The sequence below is a fragment of the Phoenix dactylifera genome, chromosome 13, assembly GCF_009389715.1.
Source record: "Phoenix dactylifera cultivar Barhee BC4 chromosome 13, palm_55x_up_171113_PBpolish2nd_filt_p, whole genome shotgun sequence".
Classification (NCBI taxonomy): domain Eukaryota; kingdom Viridiplantae; phylum Streptophyta; class Magnoliopsida; order Arecales; family Arecaceae; genus Phoenix; species Phoenix dactylifera.
The window spans coordinates 6,969,918-6,986,805 of record NC_052404.1 but is presented as its reverse complement, the minus strand read 5'-3'; the positions used below and the strand labels follow the sequence as shown (position 1 = coordinate 6,986,805).

At 54.8% G+C, this 16,888-nt stretch overlaps 1 protein-coding gene across 1 annotated transcript; it reads right to left on the bottom strand.

Annotated features, from left to right (window-relative positions):
* Positions 1-1,791: 1,791 nt before the first annotated feature.
* LOC103724036 (bZIP transcription factor 53-like) lies at positions 1,792-3,205 on the bottom strand. The gene has a single exon (XM_008815164.4). It carries the CDS (start codon positions 2,462-2,464, stop codon positions 2,030-2,032), a length of 435 nt encoding a protein of 144 aa, XP_008813386.1. The 5' UTR covers positions 2,465-3,205; the 3' UTR covers positions 1,792-2,029.
* Positions 3,206-16,888: the final 13,683 nt, after the last annotated feature.

Genomic DNA, 16,888 nt, shown 5'->3' with positions numbered 1-16,888 from the left:
CAAAAAAGGTGGCGTCGTCACCATCTCCCTTGGTGTCCAACCCCGCTCCCTCCTCCATGGTGCCCTGGGGTTCAAGTCGAAATATCAGGCACATGTTTTATTGGCTTTTGGTTGCAGTTTTAATAGATATGGAGAGTTTAGGCACATGTTTTGATTGGCTTTTGGTGGCACTTTTAATAGATATTGAGACCCTGTCCTTAATTGATATGATGAGTTTCTGCCAAGTTTTAGTTGACCAAACTGGAAGCCAACATGAAGGCACAAGTTCAACATCGATGTTGATTAATGGACCAATTTGATGTAAGCTCTTCAACGACACACAACAACTTGCATATATTTCACTTCAAATCCCTCAAAGGCCTTGTTTCATTTGATCTGCCTCGTTTTATTTGCTTATGATACTTTAGTATATGGGAGCCACATAAAAATCTCGTGGAGGAAGTTTTTTGCAGGCCATAACAGAAATTGCTGGTACGTCTGCCTCAGAACAAATTGTTCAAACAAGTTGGCTATATGATGAAACAAACTGGCCAGTATAGTGAGGTTTAAGAGACCTTCACAATACAGTGAACTTGACATGCCACCAACGAAAAGGATCAAACACTTGCATTTCTGTTGGTTGATTTGCATCACTCCACGAGACCTGACCTGGGCTACTTCAGCGGCCAGTCCGAATGTGTCGAAAAGAATCCTTCAAATTTTATAATCTCTCCCTAGTTGGTAATACCTCAGCCACAATTGCGAGAAAATTTCTTAATCGCACGGATGAGATGCACAGAGCGTGATGTGCGAGCAAAACGTCCATGTGTAGCCTTTGAGACATGAGATGAATTACCAAAGACATCCGATCCACAAGTCCCAACCCCTCGACGGCATACACCGACTCTCATCTATGCAAACTAATACCGAGGGACTCTCCAAGTGTTTTCGAGTCTTCATATGTTTTTGTGTCGTTGCTCTAGCACTCTCACAATATCTTTATTATTCTCTGAGAGTCTATTTGACTTAGGCATCTGAGGGTACTCTTGCCGGATACTTTCTCACCGTGTAAATAAAAGGTGACATCCTCCCGTATTTCTCATATAAAAAAAAAACAGTGAGAAAAAAGTAAAAATGGAATATTCGACAGTAGCAACTACTTAAAAGTAAGACAGAAATCTGCCCAACAGATCTTTGAACCAACTACTTAAAAATGAGAGAGAGACAGAGACAAATCAAATGATTTTTCACCTCTATTGCAAAAAGATTACAGAGCCCTGGAGCTCATAACCTTTGGTAATGACAAAAAAAAAAAAGCCAAATAAGAGGAAGAAGCTAATAAGATCTGAGACTTGACCTCCCGTTTTAGATAACCAATAAACCGATCTTAGAACCTAGTTCAAGAGCAAATTTCCGACGATAGATATACAGCTTATTTAAAACAAAAACAAGACCATATCTGACAAATTAACAGCTAATTCAACCATGCCAAGATTGTCGACCACAGAATCTGTCTGTTTTTTGTGCTTGAATCAAGACGAAAGGATTTTTTTGGCTTGTGAATTATAGCAACCAACCATATGTGCAAGTGTATCAGAAATCAGGCTTCTCTAGAAATGTTTACAAAAGAAATGCATATCCATCTGGATCCACATTAGATAAGCAGCAGTTGGAGCAATCATGTCCAAAAACGCTTGCTAACGATGTAGAATTCAGGCCAAACAAAGACTAACAGGTGCATTCAGTACCAGGCTTGAACCACAACAAAGACATCCTTTGAGAAGCTTCAAAAGCAATTGAGATCTGCCACGGTTTAACCAAAATTCCCATTGCATTCAAACACTTAAATACCATATGTCATTACAGGAAATATTACATCAAAGATCAAACACAAGCCCACACCACACACTGAATTAAAAAACACAAATTCAAACACATAATAATTAGACATAACTGATAACTCCATCAGAGACCTAAGAAGATAATGTATGCACCACACCATTGAACTCTAAACCAAGACTACCACCAGACCTCTCAAGGTGTCCATGATTCAGAACTGGAACATGTCTGCAGTGGCCATGATCGGCTGAGCCGGGCAAGGGAGCTGCCATGGCCTCAGAAGAGGGTCCGGCACCTCCGGTATGTCCATCGCCATGCCGCTGACCTCCTCGAAGACACGGAGCACCGAATTCAGCGACTGCAGCCTCTCGGTCAGCTCCATCACCTGGGCTCTCAGAACACAGTTCTCAGTCTCCAGCTCGGCGTATTGCTGGGTGATCAAATCGGCCTGCATCGCAATTTGCTCATTCTCATTCCTAAGCTGAGCTGCTTGGTTCGTCAGATCGCCAAGCTGCTGCTGCTTCTTCATCCGGGACCTCCTCGCCGACTCCCTGTTCGAGAGCATCCTCTTCCGCTTCCTCTCATCCATCACAAGCTGGGGATCGCCTTCGGATCCAGAGGATCGGCGGGCAGGCAATGAAGACATTCTCTTTCGAATAAGTTCTTTGGAAAAAAAACTTAGTGCTTGCTTTGAATTGAACCGATCGAACAATTAGGTCTATTTCACGAGAAGTAGTAGAACCAATAGAGGAACACCACTGAGTAGGACTGGAGGAAGCAGATGCGGCGGCGGCGGAGAGTACCGAGATTCATATAGGCTAGAGAAAGATTATCGACAGAATCAAGCCCGACAACATCGAGTTCAAGAATATAGCCTTGCAATTATAAACAGAAGACCAGTTTCTATGCAGAAAGGAGGGGTTTTTACTGGAAGATGCAGCTAGGACAAGAAATCAAAACAAACAGCAAGAACAGGGGATCTTGAAACTGGATCCGATGTCACCAGACTTGGAATCTTATCAAAGATCGGATTTTGGGAACGGGATGTTATCCAAAATGAAAGAGAGACTTCTCCAATCAAAAGATCCACCCAAAAAGATCGGATTTGGGGAGCAGGGGCTTCTGTCCAAACCTCAAAAGATTTGATTTTGGGGGACGAGATCAACCCGAAGACCAAAACCAACCACAGAAGTTGAGATTTCGTTACTGGTTTCACCCGAAAACCAATAGATCAAAGAAAACCCCCCAAAAAAGGCCTAAAAAAAATGGAACAGAAACGATCTAAAACGCGAAAGACAGGAGATACTTAGCTGGAAGGGAACTCAGAATACCGACGGAGCAAGCAACCGAAGGAAAGAAGGTTTAGACGCGTCCCGGAGACGGCTATTTATTCGCGGAGAGCGGAGCATTTGGGATTAAGATTGGATATATTTAATTATTTACAATTAATATTTTATGCGAGCCAAAACGTGATTAAGATGGCGAAAGGTTGGTGGGAGCTGGGGGCAGGGCTTCCGAGAAATCGCGGAGAAATTATTGCCTACACCGCCCGCACAGCGTGGCCCTGCACGCAGCCAATCACGGCTGCTGATCTTTTTTAAGGAAGCATGTTTGGTGATGGTCTCGTAGAAATCAGCGGTCGTGATTGGCTACATATACAGCCACATGGTTCAGATTGCGTAGGCAATAATTTCTCGGAATCGTGACGAAGCTTCCGACCGCCGAACAACAGCTGTCAGATTTTTCGCAGCCTTCCTTGGAAAAACCTCAAAGCCAGCGGATTCCACTAGAGGCATCGGGGGTCAAAAACAAGGAGCGTAATCTTCTTCTTTTTTTTGATACACTGCGTTATCTTCTTCTTCTCTGTGTATCTGATGCGAAAGTATAGCTTTAAATAATGATATTATGATTATTTTAATGATTAACTATTATATTATTAAGAGAAATAAAGGGAAAAAATAATAGCCATTATTTTTTATTTTTTATTATTTATATTAAAACAGACTTTCATAACATAATAACAGTCATTATTTTCTTATTCATACTTTTTTTAAGTAAGGTAGTATATTTTTATTTTTATTTTTTAAAAAAAATAGTTCAGAAAATATATTATTTCACCAGATAAAAAAAGATAATGTTTATTTCATTATTGCTCATTATTTTCCATAACAGTCCTTATTTTCGTAATTATTTAATTTTTTTAAAATTTGAGAAAAAAATTGCGGCTGCCGGAACTATTATAGCAGTATATATTATATTATTTAAAATTCTGTCCCGAAGGCTCTTGGGCAGCTGCAAATTCGATATTTCAATTTTTAATAAAATAAAATTCAATATAATTAAATATTTTCATCATATTTTTAACTTTTGATATAAAAGTCCTATCTACCATGCTTTTCTTTTAAAAAACCCAGTTCTCACCTTCCAAGATTAACACAAATGTTCATGCATGCATGTGTATTGCATATGCAAGATTGTAGCGAGATTATAATAATTAGTATTATAAAAGTATGGCAGCTGATGTACGTTTAAGGTATTTTTCATTTGATGAAGGTAGAGATTAAGATTATTCAAGATATTGACTTAGTTTTTCAACCAATATGGGAGATATGAATATTTACAAATATTTATGACTTTTGAAGATATCAATTAATGTTTTAGGACTAATATTAACCAAATTAAATAATAATATATCTGATTTAATTATCTATTTTTATTACAAAGTTGAAAGTAATATTGTGAGGAGCTAGTTCTGTATACATAAAAAAATGATTTACAGTATAATATAAAAGAATTGAAATCATTATTGGAATTGATGCCTATTACGGGGGAACTTAGCCACCATGCCCCACGTGACCGGCACGCGCGCCCAGGAGGACTACAGCTGCCCCTTGATCCAGCAATCCGACCTCGGGTCAGATATCTTCGACTCCGCAGCCCGACCCCGAGTCGGCTGCCCCTTGATCCAGCAATCCGACCTCGGGTCAGATATCTTCGACTCCGCAGCCCGACCCCGAGCCGGCTGCCCCTTGATCCAGCAATCCGACCCCGAGTCGGCAATCTCTCGACAACAACAGGCTGTTCCTCTGAGGCACGCCGCGGCCCCCTGCTCCACTACTCCCTGCAACGGCCGTATCCGGCGCTGCCCCACGATCTCCTGTAACAGCTGTACAAAGCGGAGCGCCACTACGCCCTGCCATGGCCGTACCCAGCGCTGCCCCACGACGCCCTGTAACGGCCATGTCAGTGGCAACCCCATCGTGCCACACGATGGCCAATCCCCAGAGAACCCCCCGGCCAGATATATATGCGGCTGGGGGGGGGAAGGGGGAGGGTAAGCAATATCTTCCAGAGTATCACCTCACCTGCTACCTCTCCTTCTCCTTCGATTCCCTCTAACTTGACCGTCGGAGGGCCCCCACTACCCCGGTGGTGGTGCGAGGCTTGCTTGCAGGTTTCACGGCGGAGGGCGGAGCGCAACCAAGGCAACTCAAAGGGAACCCCGTTCACACCGCTGTGCCAGTCGTTCTCGGTTTGGACCCCAGCAACAGTTGGCGCTAGAGGAAGGGACGGATCTCAGAGCGATCGTAACGGCACGGCGAGGTGGTCGTGGAGCTTCCAATGCTTCCGGTCGCGGGGCCTCTCGTGCCTCCGGCCGGGAGGCCGCTGCATCTCCAACACACTCTCAGCAACACTCCACCGCCCCACCGCCCATTCAGACGGTCGAAGCCGCCCAGTTCGACCAGCTAGCCCAGCAGGTTCGCACCCTCGTGGAGGCGGTGCAGAATCTGCAGGATGTGATGTCCCGGGCGCCGCAGCGGGCTCAGGAGCCGCTGCTGCCTGAGCGTTCGCCTGCCCTCCTCAACCCGCGCTCCTTCCTCTCCCATGGGGAGGAGCGCCGGCGCTAGGGGTGGCAATCGGGTCGGGTCAGGCATAAACAGATCGGGTCAAATACAGGTCGGGTCAGAAAACTATAAATCTGAACCCGACCTGTTTATTAAACGGGTCAGGAATTGCAAACCTGAACCTGACCTGTTTATTAAACAGGTAACCCGACCCGACCCGTTTAACCTGTTTAATAAACAGGTAACCTGTTTACCCAACCCGACCCGACCTGTTTAACCTGTTTGCCCAACCTGACCCGTTTAACCTGTTTAGACCTGTTTAATCTGTCCAACCCAACCTGTTTAACCTGCCCAACCCGACCTGTTTAGACCTGTTTAGACCCGTTTAACCTGTTTAGACCTGTTTAACCCGTTTAATCTGTTTAACCCGTTTAACCTGTTTAGACCTGTTTAACCTGCCCAATAGTTAAACGGGTTAAACGGTTTAAACGGGTCAGACATCTAAAACCCGTATCCGACCCAATTAATAAACAGGTTAAACGGGTCGACCTGTTTACGACCCGAACCTGTTTAGGCCAAACCCAAACCTGTTTATGGCGGGTCGAACACGGGTCGGGTTGGCGGGTCGGGTCATATTTTGCCACCCCTAGCCGGCGCGAGGAGGATTCCCGAGCACGCTCCATTCTGCCGGGACCTTCCCATCGGAGCTGCGCGGGGTACGAGAGGCGGGCCCGGGCGCGTTCCCAGACCCCCCAGTCCTCGAGGAACCCGCGCTCCAGTCGGTCCCCCTCTCGCCGCTCCTTGTCTCCCACCCACCGGTCGCGCTCCCTGGACCGGCGGGTGGACGATCTCCACCGACAACTCCAGGTCCTGAAGGGCCATTCCAAAGATCCCTTCGCCGACTTAGAGATCTCCTCCCAGCCGGCGCTTGCCTCGAGGATCCTGCGGACCCCGAATCCGCCGGGGTTCAAAATGCCGGCGATCGAGCCCTATGACGGGGCGGCGGACCCGCGGGATCACGTCGAGAGTTTCAGGACCCTTATGCTCCTCCACGGAGCATCAGATCCCCTTCTCTGCAAGGCTTTCCCGGCAACCCTCCGTGGCCCGGCGAGGGCGTGGTTCGCCGGGCTGGAGGCTGACTCAATCCGGTCCTTCGACCAGTTCACTCGCCTCTTCATCACTCACTTCGCCGTCAGTAGCCGGCGGCGACTGGTCTCCGACTCCCTCTTTGATGTCCGGCAAAACGAGGGAGAGAGCCTGCGGGATTATCTTACCCGCTTCAACAAGGCTACGCTGGAGGTCCGGAACCTGAGTCAGGAGGTAGCTCTTTCAGCCCTGAAGCGTGGCTTCTGGAAGGGCAGGCTCATCTTCTTCCTGGACAAACGCCTGCCACGGAGCTTTCCAGAGCTGTTGTCCCGGGCGAACCAGTATGCGGACGCCGAGGAGGCGGCTGCCCACCGGAGCAAGGAGGCCGCCGAGATCCCTCCAAAGCTTGGGAAGAAAAGGCGAAAAGAGGCACGCCAGAGGAGGAGCCCGACGCCCCAGCGTCGGCGCAGAAGCCCGTCGCCGGCGAAGAACCACGGCGCCCCACGCCCTCGTTCTCCGCCCCGACGTTTCAACCGGTACACCCCTCTCCTGACTCCCCGGGCCCAGATCCTTATGGAGATCAAGGGGCGGGAGGACCTCCCGGCCCCGAGACAGATGCGGAAGATCCCTGGGAAGAGGCCCTCTCGGGCGTACTGTGAGTACCACCGAGACCACGGCCACGACACGGAGGACTGCTTCCAGCTTCGGGACGAGATCGAGGCTCTCATCCGCCGGGGGCGTCTCGGTCGATATGTGAGCGACCGACGTCCCCCCGCAGACCCGCGTCCGGCCGACCCGGTTCCCCCGGAGCCTCGGGAGCAGAATCGACCCGTCGCGGGCGTGATCCACACTATCACTGGGGGCTGCCCCCGGCCCGTGAGGGACGCAGGGGGCTCGACGGAAGCGTCAGGGGCGGCCGTCGCAAAGAGGCAGAGGGTCGGCAATGTAATCACCTTTTGTGATGAGGATGCAAAGGGGGTTCAGACCCCCCACGATGATGCCATGGTGATCTCCCTCACTATGGCAAACTATGATGTAAGGCGTGTTCTTGTGGATAGTGGAAGCTCAGCTGATATTTTGTTTTACGAGGCCTTCCAAAAGATGAGCTTGTCCAGACAGTTGTTGCGCAAAATATCCACCCCCCTCATAGGATTCACCGGTGATGCTGTCCCGGCGGAAGGTGTCGTTGAGCTGCCTGTGACTGCGGGCGTCGCACCCGCAGAAGCCACGGTGCGACTCGGGTTCTTGGTCGTCCGTGTTCCCTCGGCCTACAACGCTATTCTCGGACGACCCGGGCTGAACGCCCTTCGCGCGGTGGTCTCCACGTACCACTTGCTCATGCGGTTCCCTACGGCGGTCGGGATTGGAGAGGTCCGAGGTGACCAACCGACCGCGCGGCAATGTTTCCTAGCGACCCTCAAAGGGAAGAAGCCTGTGGAAGCCCTAAGCGTCGAGTCTCTTGACGCCAGAGACGAGGTGGCCTTGCGGCAGGGGGAGCCAGCCGAGGGTGTGGTCGAAGTTCCCCTCGAGGAAGGCCGCCCGGACCGGGCGGTCCGGGTCGGCGCCAATCTCGACCCGGGAGCTCGGGCCCGGTTGGTGGAATTCCTCCGAGCCAATGCCGATGTATTTGCCTGATCGGCGGTCGATGTACCTAGGATCGACCCGGAGGTCATTTCTCACGCCCTCAACGTCGACCCGACCCACCGACCAGTAAAACAGAAGAAGAGACACTGTGCCCCGGATCGGATCCGGGTGGTCGACCAGGAGGTAGACAAGCTCTTGGAGACAGGATTCATAAGGGAGGTGAGTTACCCCGAGTGGCTGGCGAATGTCGTACTTGTCCGGAAGGCGAGCGGAAAGTGGAGGATGTGCGTCGACTATACCGACCTGAACAAGGCGTGCCCTAAGGATAGCTTCCCGCTTCCGCGGATAGACCAACTGGTCGACGCGACTTCCGGATATCAGTTGCTGTCTTTCATGGACGCCTTCTCCGGTTACAACCAGATAATGATGGCCCCACAGGACGAGAAGAAAACCGCCTTTATAACAGACCGGGGGCTGTACTGCTACAAGGTAATGCCCTTCGGTCTGAAGAATGCCGGCGCCACTTACCAGCGCCTCGTCAACAAAATCTTCAAAGAGCAAATCGGCCGGAACATGGAGGTGTACGTGGACGATATGCTGGTGAAGAGCCGCCGTGCAGACCAGCACATCGCGGACCTGGAGGAGACTTTCACCACCTTGCGGAAGTTTCGCATGAAGCTGAACCCAGCGAAGTGCGCCTTCGGCGCCTCGGCCGGGAGGTTCCTCGGTTTCATTGTCAACCAGCGGGGTATCGAAGCCAACCCGGACAAAATCAAGGCCATCCAAGGTATGTCCCCTCCGACCAAAGTAAAGGAGGTTCAAGAGCTCGATGGAAGGGTCGCCGCGCTCGGACGATTTGTGGCAAAATCGGCCGAACGCTGCCAACCATTCTTCAAGGTGTTGAAACGCCCGAAAGACTTCCTCTGGACGGCCGAATGTCAAGCAGCATTCGACCAGCTCAAGGAATACCTGGCGTCTCCTCCCCTACTGTCCAAGCCGCAAGAAGGGGAGATGCTCTACCTCTATCTGGCAGTCTCCCCAACCGCAGTCAGTGCGGTGCTGGTTCGGAAAGAGGCAAAGCTCCAGAGGCCCGTGTACTACATCAGCCGGGTCCTACGAGATGCCGAGACGCGGTATACGAAGGCTGAAAAGATCGCCTTCGCGCTGTTGACCGCGACCAGGAGGCTTCGCCCCTATTTCCAGGCCCATTCTGTCACCCTCTTAACTGATCAACCACTACGACAGATCCTCAGCAATCCCGAGAATGCGGGACGGCTGGTGAAGTGGGCAGTAGAACTCGGTGAGTTCGACATCCGCTACCAGCCTCGACCCGCCATCAAGGCCCAGGTGCTCGCGGACTTCCTCGCTGAGTGCACGGTGCAGGAGGCGGAACCTAGACCGCCGGAAACGCCCAGCCTCGACCTCCCGATCTGGACGCTTCACATCGATGGGTCGTCGAACCCCGAGGGTGGAGGGGCCGGGCTGGTCCTTACCAGTCCTGATGGAGTGATAGCCGAGTATGCCTTGAGGTTTGGATTTCCAGTGACCAACAACGAGGCGGAGTACGAGGCCCTAGTCACGGGACTCAAACTCACCAAGGAGCTCGGCATCCGGCGTCTGAAGGTCTTCACCGACTCCCAGCTGGTGGTCGGGCAGGTCCGTGGGGAGTTCGAGGCCCGGAGCCCGACCATGCAGAACTACGTCCGGAAGGTGCAAGCACTCATTCCCGACCTCGGCAGTGTCGACATCCAGCAAGTCCCCAGAAGCGAAAATGCCAGGGCCGACAGGTTGTCCCGCTTGGTGGGCGCAGAGGCGCACAACATGTCGAGGGCAATCTACCTGGAGTCCCTGGATGCCTCGAGCGTCGGCGAGGCTGGAGCGGTGATGGCGATTGATCCGGAGCCGTCTTGGATGGACCCGCTCGTCGCCTACCTCGCCGAAGGGATCCTCCCTGAAGACGAAGATCAAGCTCGGCGACTTGTCAAGAAGTCCGCCCACTACGTACTCTATGAAGGGAGGCTGTATCGGACCTCGTTTACTGCCCCCCTCTTAAGGTGCCTCCGCCCCTCGGAGGCGGCCTACGTCCTCGGCGAAGTCCACGAAGGCGTCTGCGGATCGCACTTGGGGGCTAGGTCCCTGGCGCACAAGATCATGAGGCAAGGCTATTATTGGCCTACCTTGTTGGAGGACTCAAAGGATCATGTACGGAAATGCGACGCCTGCCAGCGCCACGCCAACGTCCAGAGAGTCCCTTCTGTCCCCCTGGCACCAATCACCGCACCCTGGCCCTTCGCACAGTGGGGAATGGATATCCTCGGACCATTCTCCGTCGCTTCAGCCCAGCGGAAATTCTTGATTGTTGCAATCGACTACTTCACCAAGTGGGTGGAGGCAGAGCCGCTGGCCACTATCACGGAGGCGCAAGTCCGGAAGTTCGTGAAGAAAAACATCATTGTCCGATTTGGGGTACCTCGGGTCCTCATCTCGGATAATGGTCGACAGTTCGACAACAAGCATTTCCGTGACTTCTGCGAGGAGTTCGGGATCGAGCATCGGTTCACATCTGTGTCGCATCCCCAAACCAACGGCGAGGCCGAGGTCACAAATCGGACAATCCTCCAAGAAATTAAGGCGCGAATCGGTCGGACGGAGCAAGCTTGGGTCGAAGAACTCGAGAATGTCCTTTGGGCGTATCGGACCACGCATCGGACCCCTACCGGGGAGACGCCTTTCAGCCTAACCTATGGCACGGAAGCCGTTGTCCCCGTGGAGCTCGGACTCCCCTCGCCTCGGGTGGCCGCGCACCGACCCGAGGCCAATTCGGAGCAACTCCGAGGGAACCTGGACCTCTTGGAAGAAGCAAGGAAAATGGCGCAGGTTCGGATGGCGATGTATCAGCGGAGGGTGGCCCGATACTATAACTCCAAGGTCCGACCAAAACTGTTCAGAATCGGAGATCTGGTGCTAAGGCGAGCCAAAGCATCTCAACCCGCGGAAGGTGGAAAGCTGGCGCCGAATTGGGAAGGCCCGTATAGGGTTCGCTGGGTAAACCGACCTGGCTCCTACCAGTTGGAGGCCCTAGATGGTCGAGAAATTCCAAGGAGCTGGAATTCCGCTAACCTGCGGGTGTATTACCAGTAGAACGACAAAGCCAGAAAAACAGTTCGAAAAATGTATAGTTCTTTTCATTTCAACAATTCCTGGTTACAATGGCGTGTTCGTGTGATTACAAAGAATTCCCAGAGGGGAATTGGGGAGTAAAGAAAGCAAGGAAGAGGTGGGGACTCCGTGGAGCTGAAGATCTGGGATCCCGAACCCTCCATCCGAAGCAGCTGCAATCCCACCGGGCGTGGGTGCTTCCCCCCGGAGGCGCCATCGACGCCTCACGAAAAAGACGAGGAGCCGCCGCAGAAGAAGTTCCCGCTGCCTCCAGGGGAACGCCACCTCCAAGGGATATTCCGGTCCTCCCCAGGAGAAGGGGAGGGAAGGAATACAAGGGAGAAGAGCGCGAGGAGGCGCGATCCCGGATGAAGCGTCTGGCGCAGAGCTCAATCGGGAGGGGGGACTGAAAGGAGGGGGGATGTGATCCCGGATGAAACGCCTAGAGCGGAGTTCCGCCGGGGAGAACCTCCTTGTTGATCCCAGATGAAACGGCTAGTTGGCGGAAGTCGCGAGGGGCACGCCTCCCGTTCCTCCGGCAGGGGTCTCCCAGCCACGCGCCGGAGAGGAGGTCCACGATCCATGGCAACCTGAACAGCTCCGGCTTGGCAGGCTCCACCGCACCTGCACTTATATTTATAGCCAAACTGTGGCCCCCCGGTCGTTCCGATGCGGGTGGCTCCAATAAATGCGGGCGCACCGAATCCGGAGCCGTTCCGGCTCTCGAGGCGTATCCTCCCACGATCTCCTAAGCGTCGTTCTCCTTAATTGCATTCTTCATGCAGGACACTCCGGGCGGCGTGTATCCCACGGCCCACGTATCTCCGCTCGCGCCCAGACCGTATCCGCCTCGAAGAACGCGCGTATCACGGCCGCTTAACTGACACTCCTCGCAAGCAGCAACTGGCGATCCGATTTCCCAGATAACGCCTCAATTAGCATTTAATAGCCTTCTGGTGTTCCCCAGGCGACACTTCGAGAGGAGGAGAAATACGATCGCAGCTGGCCACGGAGAAACCCCGTCGAGCGGCAAGCGATGGGCGCGCGACCAACGAGCGGAATTTCCCGAGGCTCGGCCCTCGGATGCCAGGCTAACCCGATGACCATCCCGGGAGCAGACTAGCCTGAAGCCCCGACCGGTCGCCTCGGCTTGCGCCAGCCTTGGCCGACCAACGAGCGGAATTTCCTGAGGCCTGACAACCCTCGGATACCAGGCTAACCCGATGACCATCCCGGGAGCAGACTAGCCTGAAGCCCCGACCGGTCGCCTCGGCTTGCGCCAGCCTTGGCCGACCAACGAGCGGAATTTCCCGAGGCTCGGCCCTCGGATGCCAGGCTAACCCGATGATCATTCCGGGAGCAGACTAGCCTGAAGCCCCGACCGGTCGCCTCGGCTTGCGCCAGCCTTGGCCGACCAACGAGCGGAATTTTCCGAGGCTCGGCCCTCGGATGCCAGGCTAACCCGATGACCATCCCGGGAGCAGACTAGCCTGAAGCCCCGACCGGTCGCCTCAGCTTGCGCCAGCCTTGGCCGACCAACGAGCGGAATTTTCCGAGGCTCGGCCCTCGGATGCCAGGCTAACCCGATGATCATCCCGGGAGCAGACTAGCCTGAAGCCCCGACCGGTCGCCTCGGCTTGCGCCAGCCTTGGCCGACCAACGAGCGGAATTTCCTGAGGCCTGACAACCCTCGGATGCCAGGCTAACCCGATGACCATCCCGGGAGCAGACTAGCCTGAAGCCCCGACCGGTCGCCTCGGCTTGCGCCAGCCTTGGCTGACCAACGAGCGAAATTTTCTGAGGCCTGACAACCCTCGGATGCCAGGCTAACCCGATGATCATCCCGGGAGCAGACTAGCCTGAAGCCCCGACCGGTCGCCTCGGCTTGCGCCAGCCTTGGCCGACCAACGATCGGAATTCTCCGAGGCTCGGCCCTCGGATGCCAGGCTAACCCAATGATCATCCCGGGAGCAGACTAGCCTGAAGCCCCGACCGGTCGCCTCGGCTTGCGCCAGCCTTGGCCGACCAACGAGCGGAATTCCCCGAGGCTCGGCCCTCGGATGCCAGGCTAACCCGATGATCATCCCGGGAGCAGACTAGCCTGAAGCCCCGACCGGTCGCCTCGGCTTGCGCCAGCCTTGGCCGACCAACGAGCGGAATTTCCTGAGGCCTAACCCTCGGATGCCTGGCCTAGCGCCGGAGGAATTTCCTGAGGCCTAACCCTCGGATGCCTGGCCTAGCGCCGGAGGAATTTCCTGAGGCCTAACCCTCGGATGCCTGGCCTAGCGCCGGAAGAATTTCCTGAGGCCTAACCCTCGGATGCCTGGCCTAGCGCCGGAGGAATTTTCTGAGGCCTAACCCTCGGATGCCTGGCCTAGCGCCGGAGGAATTTCCTGAGGCCTAACCCTCGGATGCCTGGCCTAGCGCCGGAGGAATTTCCTGAGGCCTAACCCTCGGATGCCTGGCCTAGCGCCGGAGGAATTTCCTGAGGCCTAACCCTCGGATGCCTGGCCTAGCGCTGGAGGAATTTCCTGAGGCCTAACCCTCGGATGCCTGGCCTAGCGCCGGAGGAATTTCCTGAGGCCTAATCCTCGGATGCCTGGCCTAGCGCCGGAGGAATTTCCTGAGGCCTAATCCTCGGATGCCTGGCCTAGCGCCGGAAGAATTTCCTGAGGCCTAACCCTCGGATGCCTGGCCTAGCGCCGGAGGAATTTTCTGAGGCCTAACCCTCGGATGCCTGGCCTAGCGCCGGAGGAACTTCAAGAGTCAGGAGTCGGCGAGGCGCTACCGAGAGTTAAAAAGAGGAAGGACGAAAGTGAAATGAGGAAACACTTTGTTTGCATTAATTTTCGTTGCATCAAGGCCGAGACCCATACAACATGGCAAAACGCCAACATACAAAGAAAAGAACAAAGAAAAGTACAGAGGGTCAGCTTGGAGGAACCCCTGGGTCGGGAACGGCGAGCACGTCCGCAAGGGGTAGGGAGACGGTTGGAGAATCAGCAGGCAATGGCGTCGGAGGGGAGTCGAGGAGGGAGACCCCACTCAGGTCGATTTCGGGATATTTAGCGGACACCCTTGCCAGGCCTTCATCGAAGCCTAAGACAAAGGAGTCGGACCCCGCGTCCGACATGTCACGGACGAACTCGGCGGACTGACGATAGGCCTGTACCGCCTCCGACATGTCACGGATGAAGTCGGCGGACTGACGATAGGCCTGTACCGCCTGACGTCCGATTTCCGCGCTCTTCTCGGCCAGCGCCGCCTCCGCTCGCTCCGTAATCTGAGCTTTCGCCTCCATGACCTTCGCCACAATCCGGTCGTCCGCCTCGGAGGAGACCCTCAGCAGATCAGCCCGAGCCTCCATGTGCTTCGCCTCGGCAGCAACGCGAGCAGCCTCAGCCTCCTCCAGGCGCGAATGAAGCTCCTGGTTGCTCGCGCGGGACTCCTCCAAGGCCGACTCCAATTCGGCCAGCTTGGCTTCAAGAGATCGGGTTCGGTTGCGGGCGTTGTCGGCTGACTGCTGGGCCTTCTCCCATCTCTCCCGGAAGTCGGCAGCCTTTCGGGACTGCTTTTCGGCCCGCTCCTCCGCCTTCCTGATCTCGCTTTCGAGACCCGAGGCAACCTTGAGTTGCTCCTGAGTCTCCAACAGTTGCCTCTCGAGGGCGGCGAAGCCGAGTACCCGCTCTTCGGCCACCTGGAGCCTCGCCTCGAGGTCCCTGGTCGTCCTCCCCGCCGCAGCCTGGCCTCCCTCCTCTACAGCTTTCAGTCGGCTCTCGGCCCTCGCCAGAAGCCTCGCCTGTTCCTCGTGGCTCTCCTCCAGACGGATCATGTACTGGGCAAGCTAAGGGATAGGAAAAATGAGGGCATCAGGCGGGGATCAATAGAGCCTATAAATGACGAAAGCGATCAAAAGGACACTCACCGACATGAGACAGACGCAGCTGGCAGCTCCGACGTCAGGGATCCTCATCTGCCGGACCTGCCTACGGTCCCTCTCCAGCAGCACCGTCTCGATGAGGTTTCGGGCGCCGGCGAAAGTGAAGGCCGACCCCGACTTCGCCCCGGAGCCGGACGGTGGTTCTGCAGCCTTGCCCTTACCCATCGCTTGGGGGAGAGTCATGCTGACCGTGCTCGGGGCGGGGGCCGCTCCAGAAATCGACAGGGTCCCGCTCGGCCGGGGCCTCGGCGCGCCCCTCCTTCTCGTATCGTCCGAGGCCGACCGAGTCGAGGGCCGAGCTGGGGACCGATCGCGTCCGACCCGGCCGTCTCGGGCGCGCCCGGGTGACACCTTCGGAAAAGCGGTAGTCTCATCACCGGAGGGCTGATACGGCGTCAACTGTCGGTCCAAGCCCGCGGCGTCCCCCTGATCTGTGGGTCCGGACCCGTCTGTCGGCGTCGGAGTCGCCTGCTGGCGGGGCTTCTTCGCCGGTGGGACCCCGCTCGGAGGAGCTCGTTTCTTCCTCCGGACCGCTTCCAGTAGGGACGCCCTACCAACAGCCATCGCCTTGTCCGACCGCATGACGTCGTCGATTTCTGCAAAAAGGACGAGATGGTCGGAGACTGAGAAACTGATGGAAAGAAGAAATGAAAAAGGAGAAAAGAGCTAAAAAAGAAGAAATGATGGCGGGCTCACGGTCGGCAGGGACCGAGCTCAGACCGACGTTCACCAAGGCGTCCTCGGAAATAAGGCGAGCCACCGGGGGGAGCCGGCCCTCGGCAACCAACCCCCTCAAGACGGCGACGCCATCGGACTCCTCCCTCGACAACCTCGATAAGCCGATCGGGGACTTCATCGGCGTCTCCCAGGTTGTCCCGATTCCCCAAGAGGGATCTACGTCAATGAAAAAGAAACGCTCCTTCCAGCCGTGAATGGAACCCTCGCCGCGCCGCAAAGCACCACCACCCTCTGTCCCGGGGGTGGCCGTTCAGGCCGTAGCATTCCCAAAAGACGTTCAGGGTGGCGGGAACCTCGTGCATGCGGCAGAGAACCTGGAAGGCCGTCAGGGTACGCCATGAATTCGGCACCAGTTGCGTCGGCGCCACTCTTAAACCTCGAAGCACCTGCACGACTAAGTCCGAGGGGGGAAAGCGAAACCCAGCCCGAAGGATGTCCTCATTGATGGCGACCTTCCCTGGAGGAGGATGAGACATCCTCTCCTCAGGCCCCGGGAGCGTAAAGTTGCAGGCTTCGGGAAGGTGGTACCGGGCCACGAACCTATCTAAGTCTTCGGAGACCAGCTCCGACTGAATGCGGTCCGCTCTTACTTCGTCCATACCTAATGGCCAGTGAATCTACGGTCAGGACGGGGTCAAGAGGGGGGAAAGGACCAGAACAACTGGAGTACACTAATACGAAAGGAGAAAGTACGGAGAGCCCTAAATTGAAGAGTAGG

Excerpts from the sequence above, each read along its gene's own strand:
- LOC103724036 (XM_008815164.4), bottom strand. The coding sequence starts at position 2,464 with ATGTCTTCATTGCCTGCCCGCCGATCCTCTGGATCCGAAGGCGATCCC.